The 18,980-nt window shown below is 45.2% G+C and overlaps 1 protein-coding gene across 1 annotated transcript; it reads left to right on the top strand.

Moving 5' to 3' along the window:
* Nucleotides 1–1,293: 1,293 nt before the first annotated feature.
* On the top strand, nucleotides 1,294–16,585 carry LOC132571204 (zinc finger protein with KRAB and SCAN domains 1-like). Its single transcript, XM_060237913.1, has 4 exons — nucleotides 1,294–1,375; nucleotides 5,511–6,432; nucleotides 8,141–8,240; nucleotides 16,442–16,585. Exons 2-4 carry the CDS (start codon nucleotides 5,629–5,631, stop codon nucleotides 16,486–16,488), a joined length of 951 nt encoding a protein of 316 aa, XP_060093896.1. The 5' UTR covers nucleotides 1,294–1,375; nucleotides 5,511–5,628; the 3' UTR covers nucleotides 16,489–16,585.
* The last annotated feature ends 2,395 nt before the right edge of the window (nucleotides 16,586–18,980 follow it).

The raw sequence follows: 18,980 nt of genomic DNA, 5'->3' as shown, positions 1-18,980 counted from the left end.
CTTCTCTATTGTTAAAGAAACAGAACATTGTTCTCCAGGCCTGCTGGTATTTAGTGAAAATGGCTAATTGCTAATGAGTTTGTGGCAAAGACCACATTTAAGGTGGCAACTTGTTCTCAGCCTCACACAATAGATGTGGCTTGTGAATATCTCCTTGGAAGTAAATCCAACTGCATTCAGTGGAGCTTAGCAGTGTTCCCTCTAAGCTGAGTTAGTGTGAACTAGCTCAGTTTTTTAGCTCCCAGCTCACACCTTTTTGTCTTAGCTCAAGCAAAATGGCTCCGGAGCACAATAATTTATGCAGTAGCTTACAACTTTAATGCCAGTAGCTCATAAAGCAGAACTTTTGTTCACAAGACACCACAGTTTAGAGAGAATATATCTAAAGAAGTGAGTAGCGACTCACGCAAGCTCCTCCCCTGCCACAAATTTTGCTAGTGTGCTCCTGGTAAAATAATTTTAAGATTGCAATCTCTTAACTCCATTGGGTTTTCTCAGCTACAGGCACAAGGCTACTATTTGTGCCCTGAAGGCCCGAATTTCGTACAGGAAATGGACCTGGCTGCGTGCCGTCATTTCCGCCTCGGATAAGAACAATCTCTGAACATTCCAAGCGCTGCACTAAAGCCAAGAGGTATCCCTAATGGTTTCTCAACACCACTTGCGGGTTCCCATCGTAAGCGGAGGAATCTCCCATTTGCGGTGCACGTAGAGTGCAAACTTTACGGAAGTTGTTCAACCAAGGAAAAGTAAAGGCCTTTTTTGCTGAAAAAGTATGCAAATTATTTGCTTGGAAAGGTATTTGTTAATTAGTATTCCCCACTCACCAGCTCTTCAGCTACCTACAGTTTCGCCCCCCTTCACTCCTATATAATAAAACCAACAGAACAAAGCTTGTCCTCCAGTGGTACTTTTAAGACTAACGAAGTTTAATTCTGGGAACAAGCTTCCGTGGGCATGCCGGATTTCCAGAATGAATTTAATCCTCCGATCTAAACTTTGTTCACCTGAATCAAACAAACACGGACCCCAATTTGTGATTCTTTTTAATCTGCTAAAAACATTCCCATACCAACTCACTGCCCACTTTCTCTATATTTAAAGATGGCTTGCCATTCCATTTTGTCTGATGAAGTCTGCTTAAGAGCATACGAAAGCTTACATTCTGAATAAAACTTAGTTGGTCTTAAAGGTACTACTTGTCTACTGCTTTGTTCAACACCCCCATTTTGCTTCTTTACCCCGCGCATGGTGGACTCGATAGGAACCGGAAGTGAGGACTGGAGGGAGCTCTTTTTGAAAACAGATCCATACGTAGCTTTTCACGTGTGTTTGCATCGGCGGCTGCAAGAGATTCGAGTTCTTCCATTGAGAGGTAACGAGGTGCTTTCAAATGGGATGGGGGGGGGTGAACTGCGATGGAAGGGGAGCAAAGCCCCCCCCACACACACACACACAAAGGCATGCATTTTGCAACTGGAAAAACACGGGTGGCGTGGAGGAGGAGGAGGAGGGGCTCGGAAGGAATATATTCTCCCCATTGCTGAGAGTGTGCACGAGGGCCAAAGTCAGCAAGCAGCCTTCCGTGGCAGAATGTGGGGATTCGAACTTGGGGCTTTGGGTTAGGAAATTCCTGGGGAGGGCAGAGGTTGAGGAGGAGAAGGGATCCCAGCGGGGGATAATGCCACATAGAGCCCACTTCCCAAAGCAGCCGTTTTCTCCAGGGGAACTGATCTCTGCATCATGGAGATCGAGCATGGTAGTTCCAGGAGATCTTCAGCCCCCACCAGGAGGTTGGCACCTTTAAGACACCCCATGTACTCTAACTCTATCAGGAAACTTGTTTACACCCTCAACCCCCCCCCCCCCCGCCCCACACACAGGTGATATTTTTCTCTGGCTTCTTGTGAATAAACCTTTGCTTCCGTTGCAGAGGTTGGGGGCAGTTGCGGAGCTAATAATTACCGGCTAATTTCTGCCAGGGTTGGTGCAGTTCCCTTCATTTGGGGAGGGACGGTGGCTTGGTGGTAGAGCATCTGCTTGGAAAGCAGAAAGGGCGCAGGCAAATAGGCGTGAAAAACCTCTGCTTGAGACCCTGGAGAGCCGCTGCCAGTCTGAGTAGACAATGCTGACATTGATGGACCCACGGTCTGATTCAGTAGAAGGCAGCTTCATATGTTCACTACAGGTCCCCCCGCCATCCTGAAGCCTACCACAGATGACTGTAACTTCCAGGGCAAATGGGAGGGGGTCGGTTTCTGAAAATAACCAGGGCCAGGATGGTGCAGTGTGTCTTTTTGTTTCAAATAGACTGGCTTATTTAGGAATTCAAAGGTGCTCCAAGGAGCGTGGTCCTTGGAAATACTGAGATACCAGAGGTTACATGGTTACTATATACGGTATCATAAACCGTTACAAAAGGCACTTCATTCAAATCTAAGGTTCAGCGGGTACAGCAGTAACTATCATTCTCACTACAAAAGCATTCTGACACTACAGTGCAAACTGATTAGGAGCCTGTGAATTTTAGGGAATGCATCCTTTAGACACATCATGCCTTCCCCAGTAACGTAAACATTATTTTGCCAGATGGTGAGGCGTAGGTGTTTGCTAGGCTGTAAATAATGAGGAAGGACCAGATTATTAACCTGACATTTGTTCAGCCATCTTATATTAAAATAACCAGGCCTGACACAATGTCCTTAATTCAGGGCACAGCAGCGGCCACGATCCACCTGAAGCTGGTAGCCAATGTTGAGATCATTTAATTTAATTTTCTGATGACTTCTGCTTTCCGCTATTGACCTAGCTTCCAATGCATAAAGCTGGGGGGGGGGAGGAGTGTCCTGGGAGAAGGGGAGAAACCGACCTTATACAGGAAGATAGATTCACGTGAAGTAGCTGTGTTGGTCTGAAGCAGCGGAACAAAGTTCGAGTCCAGTGGCAACTTTTAAGACCAACAAAGTTATATTCACAGTATATAAGCTTTTGTGTGCAAGCATACGTCATTGGATACAGAGGAACAGAACCTCCTCAACTATTACCTGTAGGGGACGGGGTGAGGGCTGTTGTCAGGAATCATAGAATTGGAAGAGACTTCGAAGGTCATCTAGTCCAACCCCTGCACAGTGCAGGAAATTCACAAACACCTCCTCCCACACACCGCCAGTTACCCTGTTCCATGCCCAGAAGATGGCAGAAAACCTCCAGGATCCCTTGCCAAACTGGCCTGGAGAAAAAATGCTTCCTGACCCCAAAAGTGGCAATCAGCATTTCTCTGGGCATGGAAGAAAGGGCTAAGAGAACCACAGGAGAGCCATCCCATTTAGAGTCAAGAGACATAAGTGAGATGGGGTATAAGAAAGATCTGTGAATGGCTGTAAATTATCATACAAATCCAAGAATTAACAAACCAATGTGGGAATGAGGTTTGAGGCCAGTGATATCTACAAAGTAATGCACATTGGGGCCAAGAATCCCAGCTACAAATACAAGTTGATGGGGTGTGAACTGGCAGAGACTGACCAAGAGAGAGATCTTGGGGTCGTGGTAGATAACTCACTGAAAATGTCAAGACAGTGTGCGTTTGCAATAAAAAAGGCCAACGCCATGCTGGGAATTATTAGGAAGGGAATTGAAAACAAATCAGCCAGTATCATAATGCCCCTGTATAAATCGATGGTGCGGTCTCATTTGGAGTACTGTGTGCAGTTCTGGTCGCCGCACCTCAAAAAGGATATTATAGCATTGGAGAAAGTCCAGAAAAGGGCAACTAGAATGATTAAAGGGCTGGAACACTTTCCCTATGAAGAAAGGTTGAAACGCTTGGGACTCTTTAGCTTGGAGAAACGTCGACTGCGGGGTGACATGATAGAGGTTTACAAGATAATGCATGGGATGGAGAAAGTGGAGAAAGAAGTACTTTTCTCCCTTTCTCACAATACAAGAACTCGTGGGCATTCGATGAAATTGCTGAGCAGACAGGTTAAAACGGATAAAAGGAAGTACTTCTTCACCCAAAGGGTGATTAACATGTGGAATTCACTGCCACAGGAGGTGGTGGCGGCCACAAGCATAGCCACCTTCAAGAGGGGTTTAGATAAAAATATGGAGCAGAGCCACAATGTGTGTGTGTGTGTGTGTGTATATATATATAAAAAATTTTGCCACTGTGTGACACAGAGTGTTGGACTGGATGGGTCATTGGCCTGATTTAACATGGCTTCTCTTATGTTCTTACAAAATAAATAAAGTTCAGTTCTGGGTACAAGCAGAGAGCTGAGAGACTTAGGATGCACACTAATTCAGATTCATTGAAACAGATTTCTTCAAATATTGCATAGAGGTGGAGTGGGGGGGGGAGTTAGTTGCCAGGAAGCGCTAATTAGAGTCAGGATGCCTAACTTGAGCAACAAATACAGCTAAGATTTGAATAACACATTAATTAAGCCATATAAATTGCAGTAAGTTAGTATACAGATAATAAAGGAGTTAGCAACAGATGTGAAAACTAAGTTTGAATCCTATACAGAAAAGGTAATCAAAAAAATTGAGACAAAAGCTATAATCATATATGAGGTATAGAGTGAGGTATAGAGTGTTAGAGCTGGAAGGGAACTGGGAGTTCATTTAACCCATCCCCTTGTTCAGTCAGAATATATAAATACAGGTTAAGAAATACAAAATGTACGAATTCAAGAACCAAATGTGTTTCAGCTAAAAAACCTTCCTCAGTGGTAAAATACAAGCAGGGCACTCCATAAAATTAAACACTAATATATTTCAAACATATCATATAGAAAATGGACCTAAAAAGCAACAATTACCAAATGCAGTGCAGTCCTTACTCAGAGATGTTTACCTGTGGAGTAAGTGGGAATACATATTCTTAACATGCAATATGGACCACTCATCCAAGTGTGTTTTATTTCATATGCCCATGGATCTGTTAGCCCATTCTGCAATATCCAGACAGAGTGCTCAGCTACAGTGGCTGATTCTTTTTACGTTATAACTGAGCACTATCTGGATTTTGAACATTGCAGATCTTAGTCTGACTCTGTGACCGCTACACCCTCTTAGTTTTTAGTGTGTGAAAGGTAAGTGGAAAAAAAATAAGAGCTGTGGAGGAATGCCTTCCACCCTAGAATTCACCCTAACAATTCAGTCATTGAGACTGTGAGTTGGAACCTCACTGTAAATTCGCAGCTGGCAGAAACAAACCTAACCTACCTCACAGGGTTGTTGTGAGCAGGGCTTTTTTTGTAGCAGGAACTCCTTTGCATATTAGACCACACACCCCTGATGTAGCCAATCCTCAAAGAGCTTACAGTAGACCCTGTACTAAGAGCCCTGTAAGCTCTTGGAGGATTGGCTACATCCGGGGTGTGTGGCCTAATATGCAAAGGAGTTCCTGTTACAAAAAAAGCCCTAGTTGTGAGGATAAAATGGAAGAAAGGTGTAAGTTGCCTTAGCTGCTTTCTGATTTTTATAATCTCCTTTTCCCTCAGGGAGAACTCTGTCACGTTCATCGAGAATTCTAAAAGCCTGTCAGCCACCTGGACTAGGTCCTGTGGATTTTGGAGGACCAAACCTCTCATCCCACCTGCCCTTGCCTTGTGAGGGAAAATGTCGGAGGAGCAGAGAGATGCAGCAACCCTAGGTTACCAATGGAAGCCTGCTCCAGAGAATGATACCAACATGGAGGAGATGGAGTTGTCAGGCTCTGAACCCAGGATGGGGAAGGGACAAGGCCTTTGCTCCAGCCGAACTGGGACCATGAAGGAATTCTGGGGCAGAAGCATCCATCGACGGGTTAGACAAGACTTAAAAGAAGAGAAAGAAGAGCAGCTACAGGGCTGGGAAGCCAACTTTCAGGGGCTTGTGAAAGCCATGGAATCCCCCCAGTCAGGCAGGGGCAACACCCCCCAGCAAAAATTGTCACCAGCAAGGGATACTAAGGCTTTTTTGCTCCCTTGCAAGAGCAGAGCCGATACTTGCCAGCAACCTAGGGGAATTAAGGCAGCTCAGGCCTCTCAAGGCCTCTCTGTGGAATCTGAAGTGACTGATGGTGGTGTCAAATCTGAAAACAAGCCAGGAAGTAAGAAGGTGAAGGAAGAAATCCTAGATGAGGAGGCCCCTAGCTTGGATGCCCAGCGCCAACACTTCAGGCAGTTGTGCTACACGGAGGCTGAAGGGCCCCGAAAAGTTTGCCAGAGCCTGCAGGAACTCTGCCGTCAATGGCTGAAGCCTAAGGAACATACCAAAGAGCGAATCCTAGAGCTGGTCGTTCTGGAGCAGTTCCTGGTCATCCTGCCCCCAGAATTACAAAACTGGCTCCAAGGACACAAGCCAGAGACCTGCTTCCAAGCAGTGGCCCTGGCGGAGGATTTCCTCCTGAAGCAACAAGAGGACAAGAGACAAGAAGAAAAGGTGAGGTAAATTTGTTTCAGAGGGTGAGGTATAGAGTGTTAGAGCTGGAAGGGAACTGGGAGTTCATTTAACCCATCCCCTTGTTCAGTGCAGGAATACACAAACACAACATAAGAACATAAGCGATGCCATATTGGTCCATCCAGTCCAACACTCTGTGTCACGCAGTGGTCAAAACTCAGGTGACATCAGGAAGTCCATCAGTGGGGCCAGAACTCCAGAAGCCCTCTCAATGTTGCCCCCAAGCAGCAAGAACACAGAGCATCCCTGCCCCAGACAGAGTGTTCCATCTAGAATTTGTGGCTAATTGCCACTCTGCTCCAGATGTTTCTCCAATCTCCTCTTGAAACTTCATGTACATCTAGCTGCCACTGCTTCTTGCTGCACTCCACATGTCCATTCATCTTCGGGTGAAGTACCTTTATCTCTTCTAAGCTTACTGCTCATTAATTTATTTGAGTGCCCATGAGTTTCTGTATTGTGAGTAAGGGAGAAAAGGACTTTTCTCTATCCCATGCATAATTTCGTAAACCTCTATCACAGGGGTGTCAAATTCATTTGTTATGAGGGCTGGATCTGACATAAATGAGACCTTGTCAGGCTGGGCCGGACAGTGTCGGGCCAGGCCACGTGTGTACCTATTTAAGATTAGGTAGCAGAGATATAAACTTTTTAAAGGACACAAACATGACTACATTTTTTTTAAAAATAGAACATGTTTAAAACATTAGCACTTGTTGGTCTTAAAGGTGCTTTCTTTGTATTTCTCCCGTGGGATCCATGGAACTGGGCAAAGGAAGCTCTGGCTCTTTTCCTCCCTCCCCAGGGAACCAGGAGGGGGGAGGAGCCTCAGCCAATGGAGAAAATCGAGGTTTTGCTCTGTAGCTCCTGTGCGATTGAGCAAGCCTTGCAAAGGAAGTTGAGATGCAGAAGGAAGCAAGAGAGAAGGAGAAGGAAGCAGACAAGAACCGGTTACTGGAGAGCCTGATAGGAGCCCTCTGGGGGCCTGATTCAGTCCCCAGTCCACAAGTTTAATACCCCTGCTCTATCATAGCACCTTTCTCCATGCAAAAGAACACTAACTTTATTCATAGGGAAGGCGTTCCATCCCCTTAATCATTCTAGTTGCCCTTCTCCCTGCTATAATATCTTTTTTGAGGTGCGGTGACCAGAACTGTACACAGTATTCCAAAATACTGCTCATCACTCCTGACAGGTGGCCACCTTGTAGCAACTTTCCTGTCAGTGTGGGTCAGCCAGAGTCTTCAAGTTAAAGTACAGGAAGGCACCTTTGGGTGACATAGTCTGGCTCTCACCCAAAGGTTTCAAGAATGATGTTTCTGTGGAGGGAAGGACTTCTGCTGGCAGAGCACGATTTTCCTTCAGCTGCTCAAAATGCCGCTTGAAATCCTGTTACTGGGGGTCGTGTCTCCCCCAAGTAGAGAATTTGGAAAAGAGGGCATTTAAATCTGGTTGTTAAATCATGTCACCTTTTCCATCGTTACAAAACTTATACATTTGTAAAGCAAGGTTTTCTGAACCTGTGGGCACCTTTGGAAGTCTGACACAGAGTGTAACCACAAAATGGCTGCTACAGAAGGCGGAGCCAACTGCAAAATGTCAGGGAGTTGTGTTTTGATATTTTATAAATCCAAACCATAAGCAACAGGGTTTTTTTGACTGAACGAGATCCTTGCTGCTTTTCCAGGAGTCGGTCAAGAAGATAATTGTTAATTTACCTGAGGAAGGTGCAACTTCATCCTTTGTGGTGATCAAACAGGAGAGTGACAGTGACGCTTCCTCTCAAGGTAAAAATTCCTTTCTGTCTTAAAAGCTGCTCTGAAAGTAGGTAGGTAGACTGATAATTAGACAGTCACACAACCTCTGGGTTTTTCAGTCATATGTTCTCTCATGCAGGGGTGTCAAACATAAGGCCCGTGAGCTGGAACTGGGCCGTCCAGGGCTTATCCAGCCTGCAAGCAGCTGGTGCAATGGAGGGAAGGCAGGAGGCTGCTTGCGGGGGTGGTGGGGGAGGTGGCACATGTGGTGAGGTGAGTGTGTGTGATCAGAATTGTCAAGAAGTAGATAGGAAATGGCCAGAGAATGTGGCTAAGAGACTGAGGCGAAATGATGGTGAGGAAACGGCAGCAAAGGTAGAGAAAGAGGAGGCGTGGTAGTTTTTTCACCTGAGCCTGCTTCGGCAGGGAGGGCAGGATATAAATAAAATGATTGATTGATATAAATAAAATTATTGATTGATTGATTGCCTCTTCTGATCACAACTAAGCAAGGATTGGTGAAACCATTACATTGGGGTGGGGGGGACGGGGGGTTTGAAGCTTAGGAGCTGGCATGACCACACCAACTGGTTTCACATTTTTTCCAAATGGTGACAGTTAGGGGGGGGCGGTTTGGTGATAACAGCCATTTACCTATGAATGGACAGGGCCAACAAGGAACAGAGGAAGAGGAGGGCCGGTGCATGGATTGAAAAGCAACTGGGCTGTCTTGTGCATGCTGCTCTGAGGGGAAAGACATCCTGGCCTCAGAAGCAAACAGTAAAAGGGCACTGCTGTTGCTGCAGAGCCGAGAGGCAGATTGAATGTCAGGAAGAGTAGGGGGACAGTGACTTCCTCCCCCCTTCCACCTTGGTGTGGGGGGATCCGAGAGGGCCAGGTTCAGACACACACACCCCGCCCTGATCCAGGACCCTTTCATCTGGGGCTGGTTGCTCAGTTTAGCCCATCTCACAGATTTGGTGGTGGGGTATATATAGAAGTAACCAGTTCGTATGGAAATTTAAGTGCTATATATAGAAGTAACCAGTTTGAATGGAAATTTAAGATACCCCCTCTTCTTTTAGAATAGAATTATGAGTTGGAAGGGGACCTCCAGAGTCATCATTGTATGACATCTTCCATACAGGACTGAGGGCAGTGTTGTGGGGTCATGGCATAGTGAATAGAGCCTCAGCTTTGCAGACCAAAAGTCCCCGAGTTCAATCCCTAACATCTCCAGGTAAAGGATCTGAGATTGCGGCTTTTGGGAAAGAGCTTTCTCTGCCAGAGTGCCTGAAAAGAGCTGCAGCCAGTTAGAGGATGGGATGGCCCAGTGGCCTATAAAAGGCAGTGTCAGAGAGTAGCCATATTGGTCTACAGTAGAACAGCTGGATTTGAATTCCATCGTGCTTTAGAGGCCGACAAGATTTTTGGGGCATGAGGGAGCTTGGACTCCTGAAAGCTCAAACCCTGGAAACCTTGTTAGTCTCTGACGTGCTAACCAGACTCAAATCTAAGTGTTCTTTAAAAGGCAACGTCAAGTGGTCATGTCACTCAGTTGTGGTCTACATACTCTCCAGTTTATGGTCTGTTTTTCCTGTAGGATTGGTCTCTACATACAGGAGATTGCAAGTGATAGAATCTTCCAATGTGTGGAGAATTTGTTGAGGGAATCTTTTGTGCTGGGGAGGGACATTAATTGGGGAGGTTTGTGTACCCCCTACTTCTAATGTTAAGAACATGAGAAAAGCCATGTTGGATCAGGCCAATGGCCCATCCAGTCCCACACTCTGTGTCACATAGAGGCCAAAACAACCAGGGGCCATCAGGAGGTCCACTGGCAGGGCCAGAATACCGGAAGCCCTTCCCCTGTTGCCCCACCAAGCACCAAGAAGATAGAGCATCATTGCCCCAGAAAGAGTGTTCCATCTATACATTCCAGCTATAGATGGACCTCTGCTCCAGATATTTATCCAATCCCCTCATGAATCTATCTCTGCTTGTAGCTGCCACCACTTCCTGCAGCAGTGAATCCCACGTGTTAAGTTCATTTTGGGTGAAGAAGTACTTCCTTTTATCTGTTTGAAACTGAATTGTACCCAACACCTGTTCAGCAACCGATGAGGTGACAGCAGAATGGGCGTGACCCACATGCTTCTCTTAGCCCCCAAGGGTGAAGGGGCAGTGCATACTTCCAGTGGAAGCCCATTCCATGAGCATCAGAACAGTTCACTAATTGAAGAGGATGCTGGAAGAAATTGATGGATGGAACAGAACCTCAACAGGAGCTGGTACTGGGAGAGCCTGTCTTTTGGAGACATGGGTTCTGCATCACTGGAAGCAAAATGCTGAATTTGGGCCAGGTCTTTGCCCATTCTGGTCTTTTATTATTTTATTTATTTACCTTAAATTTCTATCCTCTCCACAAGCGGACTCAGGGCAGCTAACAATCACTTCCAACATTTACATTTATAGGTTAAAACCAATCCAATGCAATTTCAATTAAAACATTCTAAAAAACATTCTATGGTTCTGTCTTCAATATAGGTTTTAAGATGTGTCAGTTAAGGCTGAGAAGTGAGGGTGCATTTACTGTGGGGTTAAACTCACTGTAAAAAAAAGTAAAATGGAACAGAGCCAGTGAAATAAGTCCAATTTAAAAAAAAATTAAATGTAGAGTCCCCTATATGTCATTATTTATACCAATATCCAAGAAAATTTTATACCAAAATCATCTTCCATATGGGACTGAGGCGGCCGAGAGGTGATATGATCATCATCTTCAAGTACATGAAGGGCTGTCATATAGAGGGTGGCGTGGAATTGTTTTCTGTGGCCTCAGAAGGTAGGACCAGAACCAGTGGGTTGAAATTAAATCAAAAGAGTTTCCAGCTGAACATTAGGAAGAACTTCCTGACTGTTAGAGCGGTTCCTCAGTGGAATAGGCTTCCTCAGGAGGTGGTGGGCTCTCCTTCTTTGGAGGTTTTTAAACAGAGGTTAGATGGCCATCTGCCAGCAATGAGGATCCTGTAAATTTAGGGGGAGGTATTTGTGAATTACCTGCATTGTGCAGGAGGTTGGACTAGATGACCCTGGAGGTCCCTTCCAACTCTATGATTCTATGACCTTATACCAATATTGTCAGGATCCATGCAATGTCTCCTGTCAGGCCTTCCTCCACGCTTGGTTTTTACATGTAACTGTTATTGTAGTTACTTTGTTTCTCACAGCGGAGAGGATGGCGGCTGCCTGGGAATGAGGAACCCCTCCCCTTCCTTCCACTTCACCAACTGGAGACAGAGGCTGGGAATGGCCTTCACTTCTCAACAGATAAGGAGGACTTTGAACTGCTATGTGTTAGGAAGTCTGGGGGATGAATGGAGAGAGCCCACGCTTCCCTGCATCACTTAATCACATGTCTGTCATTTGTGAGTCACATCAAGGATCCAATTTACACAGGACAGTTCTAAGTATGGGAAAAAAATAAAATAAAAGCCAAATGCTCAAAGGAAAAAGCTTCCAAGTGCTATATGAACAGGTTCCCTCCCGGTACAGGATTGACTCTTATTTTGGATTCTCTCCTTGTTCTGGTAGGTGATGGGACAGAACATAAGAACATAAGAGAAGCCATGTTGGATCAGGCCAACGGCCCATCCAGTCCAACACTCTGTGTCACACAGTAGCAAAAAATTTTATATATACACACACACTGTGGCTAATAGCCACTGATGGACCTGTGCTCCATATTTTTATCTAAACCCCTCTTGAAGGTGGCTATACTTGTGGCCGCCACCACCTCCTGTGGCAGTGAATTCCACATATTAATCACCATTTGGGTGAAGAAGTACTTCCTTTTATCCGTTTTAACCTGTCTGCTCAGCAATTTCATCGAATGCCCACGAGCTCTTGTATTGTGAGAAAGGGAGAAAAGTACTTCTTTCTCTACTTTCTCCATCCCATGCATTATCTTGTAAACCTCTATCATGTCACCCCGCAGTCGACGTTTCTCCAAGCTAAAGAGTCCCAAGCGTTTCAACCTTTCTTCATAGGGAAAGTGCTCCAGCCCTTTAATCATTTTAGTTGCCCTTTTCTGGACTTTCTCCAATGCTATAATATCCTTTTTGAGGTGCGGCGACCAGAACTGCACACAGTACTCCAAATGAGACCGCACCATCGATTTATACAGGGGCATTATGATACTGGCTGATTTGTTTTCAATTCCCTTCCTAATAATTCCCAGCATGGCGTTGGCCTTTTTTATTGCAAACGCACACTGTCTTGACATTTTCAGTGAGTTATCTACCACGACCCCAAGATCTCTCTCTTGGTCAGTCTCTGCCAGTTCACACCCCATCAACTTGTATTTGTAGCTGGGATTCTTGGCCCCAATGTGCATTACTTTGCACTTGGCCACACTGAACCTCATCTGCCATGTCAACGCCCACTCACCCAGCCTCAACAGATCCCTTTGGAGTGCCTCACAATCCTCTCTGGTTCTCACCACCCTGAACAATTTAGTGTCATCCGCAAACTTGGCCACTTCACTGCTCACTCCCAACTCTAAATCATTTATGAACAAGTTAAAGAGCATGGGACCCAGTACTGAGCCCTGCGGCACCCCACTGCTTACCATCCTCCACTGCGAAGACTGCCCATTTATACTCACTCTCTGCTTCCTATTACTCAGCCAGTTTTTGATCCACAAGAGGACCTGTCCTTTTACTCCATGACTCTCAAGCTTTCTAAGGAGCCTTTGATGAGGAACTTTATCAAAAGCTTTCTGGAAGTCAAGGTAAACAACATCTATCGGGTCTCCTTTGTCCACATGTTTGTTCACCTCCTCAAAGAAATGTAACAGGTTAGTGAGGCAAGACCAAAGAGAGCAGCCAAAAAACACTGGGAAACTGGAAGAGGAAGGGATACTGTTGGAAAGAACCAAACAAGCCACTTTCTGCTGCCCTGGACTGGGGGAAACCTCCCAGAGACTAAAAGAACGCTTCTCTGAGAAGGAAGAGGGAAAATCCATTCACAGTCAGGGCCAACGCGAAGAACTGCCAAGAACTGCCAAGAGTCATCCAAGATGAAAGACTGAAAACGTGCCCCAATTGTGGGAAGGGCTTTGTGTGAATGTCTCAGGTTATCGAACATCAGAGGACTCACATGGGTGAGAGGCCCTATGCCTACTCCTACTGTGGGAAGTGTTTCAGCAGCAAATCGTATGTCATAAAGCACAAGAGGATCCACACAGGGGAGAAACCATACCAGTGCTCAGACTGTGAAAGGGGCTTTAGCCGGAGAGATGTCCTGGTGGTGCATCGCAGGACCCACACAGACAAGCAACCGTATTCATGTTTGTTCTGTGGGCAGACTTTTGGTGCTCATGAACTCCTTCTTGTCCATAAGAGAACTCACACAGGAGAGAAACCATATAAATGCCCTGAATGTGAGAGGTATTTCCGTGACAGGTCGAGTTTCTATGCACACAAGAGAACCCACAGGGGAGGGAAACCTAAGAAAGCTACTGGACTGTGGGAAAACTCTTAGCTTGTTACTGAAATATGTTGTCGAAGGCTTTCATGGCCAGAGTCCATTGATTGTTGTAGATTTTCCAGGCTATGTGATCGTGGTCTTGGCATTGTTGTTGAAACTTGTACAGCTGACTCCGAGAGGGGCCAATGAAATTGCAGAGTGTGTAGAAAATTTGTAGAAATGCTTCTGTACAAAACCTGTATTACAATTAATGTCTGAAAGCAAGGACATTGGGAAGCACTCGGGCCCAGCATTTCCAACAATGTTGATTAGCTGTATTTTTCTACATTTTGGAATTATGCAACTGAATGCTGACCTTTACAGACAGAGAGAAGCCAGCCTTTCATGACTCAATGTTTAATGAAGTGACCTTTTCTTTGGATTTTGATGTTGATTGGATCTGGGTTGATTGGATCTGCCAGAAGAAGCTGAGGTGAAACAGAATTCCAGCTAGTGATCCGTTGCAGTCAGATCTGGATAAGCATCAAATTCTTTGAAAACTTAGAGCTTTGATAGAATTGAGTTTGTATTGTGCCTTTTTTTGGTGTTTGTGAAAGTCTTTGGACTTATCAGCTTGTTTACAAATCCCTGGGACTTATCACCATGTGTGGAAATGTATCCTCATACATCGAGTTTGAGTGTTATTCTGTTGTTTATAGAAGTGCCTTTTTAATATTTATAGTGCTCACAAACTTTGTTATGCTTTTCACATAAAGAGATTAAGGAAAGGAAAGGTCCCCTGTGCAAGCACCAGTCATTTCCGACTGTGGGGTGACGTTGCTTTCACATTTTCATGCCAGACTTTTTACAGGGTAGTTTGCCATTGCCTTCCCCAGTCATCTACACTTCCCCCCTAGCAAGCTGGTTACTCATCTTACCGACCTTGGAAGGATGAAAGGCTGAGTCAACCTCGAGCAGGCTACCTGAAAACCCAGCTTCCACCGGGGATCGAACTCAGGTCATGAGCAGAGCTTAGGACTGCAGTACTGCAGCTTTAACACTGGTAATTATGTTGCATGACAGTGCTGTGGTTTTCTTGGCCGGTTTTACACTGTGACTTCTCCCTTTTACATTGAGTTATCTGTCAGTATGTACCAGTGTCTCTGACAAAACTCATCAGAAAATTGTTAGGATAAATAGAAAAAGTTATAACATTAATACAGGGTTTTTAAGTTCTTTAGAGATATTATAGCATTGGGGACAGCACAGAAAAGGGCAACTAAAATGATGAAGGGGATGGAATGCCTTCCCTGTGAAGAAAGGTTAAAGAGGTTAGGGCTCTTTAGCTTGGAGAAATGTTGACTGAGGAGTGAATGAGACAGGTTTACAAAATTATACATGGGAGAGAGAAAGGAGAGAAAGAAATCCTTTTCTTCCTTTCTCACAATACAAGAACTTGTAGGCACTCAATGAAATTAATGAGCTGTAGGCAAAAGATAAAAGAGTAATTAACCCAACTTCACCCAAAGAGTAAATAACATGTGGAATTCATTGCCACAGGAAGTGGTGGTGGTTACAAGCATAGACAGTTTCAAGAGGGAACTGGATAAACATATGAAGAAGAGGAGGAGATTGGATTTATACCCCACCCTTCACTACCCGAAGGAGTCTCAGAATGGGTTACAATCCCCTTTCCCTTCCGCTCCCCTCAACAGACACCCTGTGAGGTAGGTGGAGCTGAGGGACCTCTGACAGAAACTGCTTTTGAGAGCTCTGCAAGAACTTGTGACTGACCCAAGGTCACATCAGCAGGTGCATGTGGAGGAGTGAGGAATCAAACCAGTTCTCCCAGATAAGAGACCATGCACTTAGCTACTACACCAGACTGGCTCTCTGTGGAGGAGAGGTCCATCAGTGGCTGTTAGCCACAATGTACAGATGGAACACTCTGTGTGGGGCAATGATGGTCTGTCTTCTTCATGCTAGGGAGGAAACAGTAGGAGGGCTTCTGTAGTTCTGGCCCTGCTGGTGGACCTCCTGATGGCACCTGGGTTTTGGCCACTGTGTGACACAGAGCATTGGACTGGATGGGCCACTGGCCTGATCCAACATTGGTTCTCTTATGTTCTTAGCATTACAACAGATGGCTAAAAGTTATATGCAGGACTCAAGGAACAAGTAATGAAGAGGAAGTGAGATTGCGTGTGAGAGAAAGAGGGGACATCTGTTTGAGGAGGGACGTGTGTTGGAGAGGGTGAAAGCATGTGAGTGATGCAATCTATGCGTGAGCAGGAGGAACACATGCATGTCAAGAGAGAGCATGTGTTTAATGAAGCAAGTGAATGTGTCAACATGGGAGTGATGAGGGAACATGTATGTGGGAGAGTGGGAGCATGTGTTTGAGAGAGGGGAGGAAATGTGTGAGAAAGCCAGTGAGATCCTGTGGTGGAAGGTATGGAGGAGCAGAGGAAATACACAGGAGAGAGAAGAACATTGTGTGTATGGCAGAAAGAATGTAGGTGGGAGAGAAGAAGTGGAAACATGTATGTTTTGGGAAGAGCATGTGAGGGGAGAGAATGCATGTGTTTAGGGGATCAGAGAAATGGGAGGGAGTGTGTGTATTAGAGAAACGTGTGAGACAAGGGATATTGCATATGTGTAAGAAAGTTTAACTGCAGGTGGGTGGGGGAGAGAAGGGGGAAGCATGTGTGTTGGGGAGAGAGAACGTCATAATGTGGGAATTAATTATTTTTCCTTGACAGGTCTTTGTGCAGTGATTTTCGGCAGTTGGACTAATTTTTCCTGCTAATAACAGCATGCGGTGCCTTGTATATTGTTTCCTTAACAAAACCCTACAATTTGTAGTATGATACACGATGAAGAATATTAAAGATAAAGAAATGGAATAAGTAACTTCGAGTTCTGGGTTGTGTGCGTGCTTCGTTTTTGTGTTCATAAATGCACAAAAATATATTGATGGCCAAGAAATCTTGGGGAAGTGATAACTAAAAAAGACACTGTTTGGATTGACTTGTCAAGATTGCTTGCAAGCATCTATGGTGGTTTTCTAACAGATTACAAGAAAGTTGGTTTTTAAAAAAATAATCTAGAAAAATAAAAAAAAAAGTTATATTAAGGGCGATGAATAAAGAGAGGGAGAGGAATCTCACATAATTTCTATGGCCAGAGTTCCTGGTGGGGGGGGGGCGTGAAGAAGATGATGATGATACTGGATTTATATCCTGCCTTCCACTCAGAGTCTCAGAGCGGCTCACAATCTCCTTTATCTTCCTCCCCCACAACAGACACCCTGTGAGGTGGGTGGGGGTGAGAGGACTCTCACAGCAGCTGCCCTTTCAAGGACAACCTCTGCAAGATCTGTGGCTGACCCAAGGCCATTCCAGCAGCTGCAAGTGGAGGAGTGGGGAATCAAACCCGGTTCTCCCAGATAAGAGTCCGCACACTTAAGCACTACACCAAACTGGCTCTCAGTTGCAGCACATCAGAGAAGTTAGAACCATAGAATCCCGGAGTTGGAAGGGGCCATACAGGCCACCTAGTCCCACCCCCTGCTCAATGCAGGATCAGCCTACAGCATCCCTGACAAGTGTTTGTCCAGCCACTGCTTAAAGATTGCCAGTGAGAGGGATCTCGCCACCTCCGTAGGGAGCTGATTTCACTGCTGAACAACTCTTAGTATTAAAAGAAGTTTTCCCTAATATCCAGTTAGGTATATTCCCTTCTCCCTGATAGTAGTAGCTTTTCTATCAGGGATTCTTTGTCATGGGGAGCGACCCAACTGCGCAGTTTCTCCTCTGTCCAAATTCTCAAGTAGTTTCTACCCAGCGATGCACCTAACAGCTCTCTAATAAGTGTTATCTGTACAAAAGCACTTCACTATGAGGGAGCCAACTTGGGACGTCTTTCTATGTGTGTATGGGGATGATGGGTGATTATAAATAGCCAAGAAAATAAAACAAACCCACTGTCACGTTCACATGAGACATTTCTCGATGCTGGTAAAACCTTACGTATCTGGGGAAAGCGTATAAAAGAAGCTGGTGTATAGGTTCATGTTAATGTATGGAATGTTGTATAGGTTCATGTTAATGGTGTATAGGTTCATGTTAATGTATGGAATGTTGTTAGCCCGCCCTGAGCCGCCTAGGCGGGGAGGGCGGGATATAAATAAAATCTATTATTATTATTATTATTATTATTATTATTACTAGGACCAGTGTGATCCAACCCCCTCCACCGTGTATCTCATTGGCTGACCTTGGATTCTTAGGCTCACACAGCTCACAGGGTTGCTGTTCTGGTTACGTGGAGAAAGGATAACTAAGTTTAAGCTCAGGTCCTGAAGGTCAAAGTCTGTTATGAAAACAGGCAGCCAGCAGCCAGAAGAGAATAAGTAACTGAATGGTGAAGGGCAAGGCACTTCACATCCTTTGAAGATGTTCTTTCTTAATTGCTTCACAGCCCCTGAGCAGAACGGTGAGTGTTCAGTGGAGCTGGAAGAAGATTCCTCCAAAGCTTGCTGCTGCTCCACAGCCATCATGGAGGAAATCTCTGGTCAGTGTCTGTGGTAAATAATTTGTCTTTCCTTTTCTACCCCTTCTCCATCTCCCTGATTTCTGCACTTGATTTGTTGTTGCCTCACCTATTGAAGAAGGTTGGATTTATACCCTGTCCTTCACTTGGAGTCGCAGAGCAGCTTACAAACTCCTTTCCCTTCCCCTCCCCACAACAGACTCCCTGCGAGGTACGTGGGGCTGAGAGCCGTGTTCCATCTAAGTTGAGTTAGTGTGAGATAGCTCACAGTTCTTTACACTCCGGCTCACCCATTTTTGTCTTACCTCAGGAAAAATGGCCTCAGAGCAAACTTAATTTATGCAGTATCTCACAACTTTCATGCCAGTACTTCACGAAGTAGAATTTTTGCTCACAAGACTCCACAGCTTAGAGGGTGTATTGTATTGGTTGAGGGAGCTCTGACAGGAACTGCTCTTGACAGAACAGCTCTGAGAGAACTGTTCAAACCCAGTTCTCCAGATTTAGAGTGCTCCTAAGCACTACACCAAATTGGCTCTCTTGAAAACTGGATTTCAAAATGGAGTGATCTGGGCTTGTGTAAGGAAGTATGGTGCTATGAGCGTCACTCATCATGTTTGGAATTGTGGGCCCTGTTGGGTCAGATCAGGAGTCTATGCTGTCCAGCGTTCTGTTTTCAACAGTGGTACCTGGTGCCTTTCAGGAAACCACAGGCCAGGTGTATTTCCAGCAGCCTTCCCTGTTCTT

Source organism: Heteronotia binoei, chromosome 5 (genome assembly GCF_032191835.1).
Source record: "Heteronotia binoei isolate CCM8104 ecotype False Entrance Well chromosome 5, APGP_CSIRO_Hbin_v1, whole genome shotgun sequence".
NCBI classification, from domain to species: domain Eukaryota; kingdom Metazoa; phylum Chordata; class Lepidosauria; order Squamata; family Gekkonidae; genus Heteronotia; species Heteronotia binoei.
The sequence above is the reverse complement of the archived record's forward strand: the minus strand, read 5'-3'. Positions and strand labels throughout refer to the sequence as shown.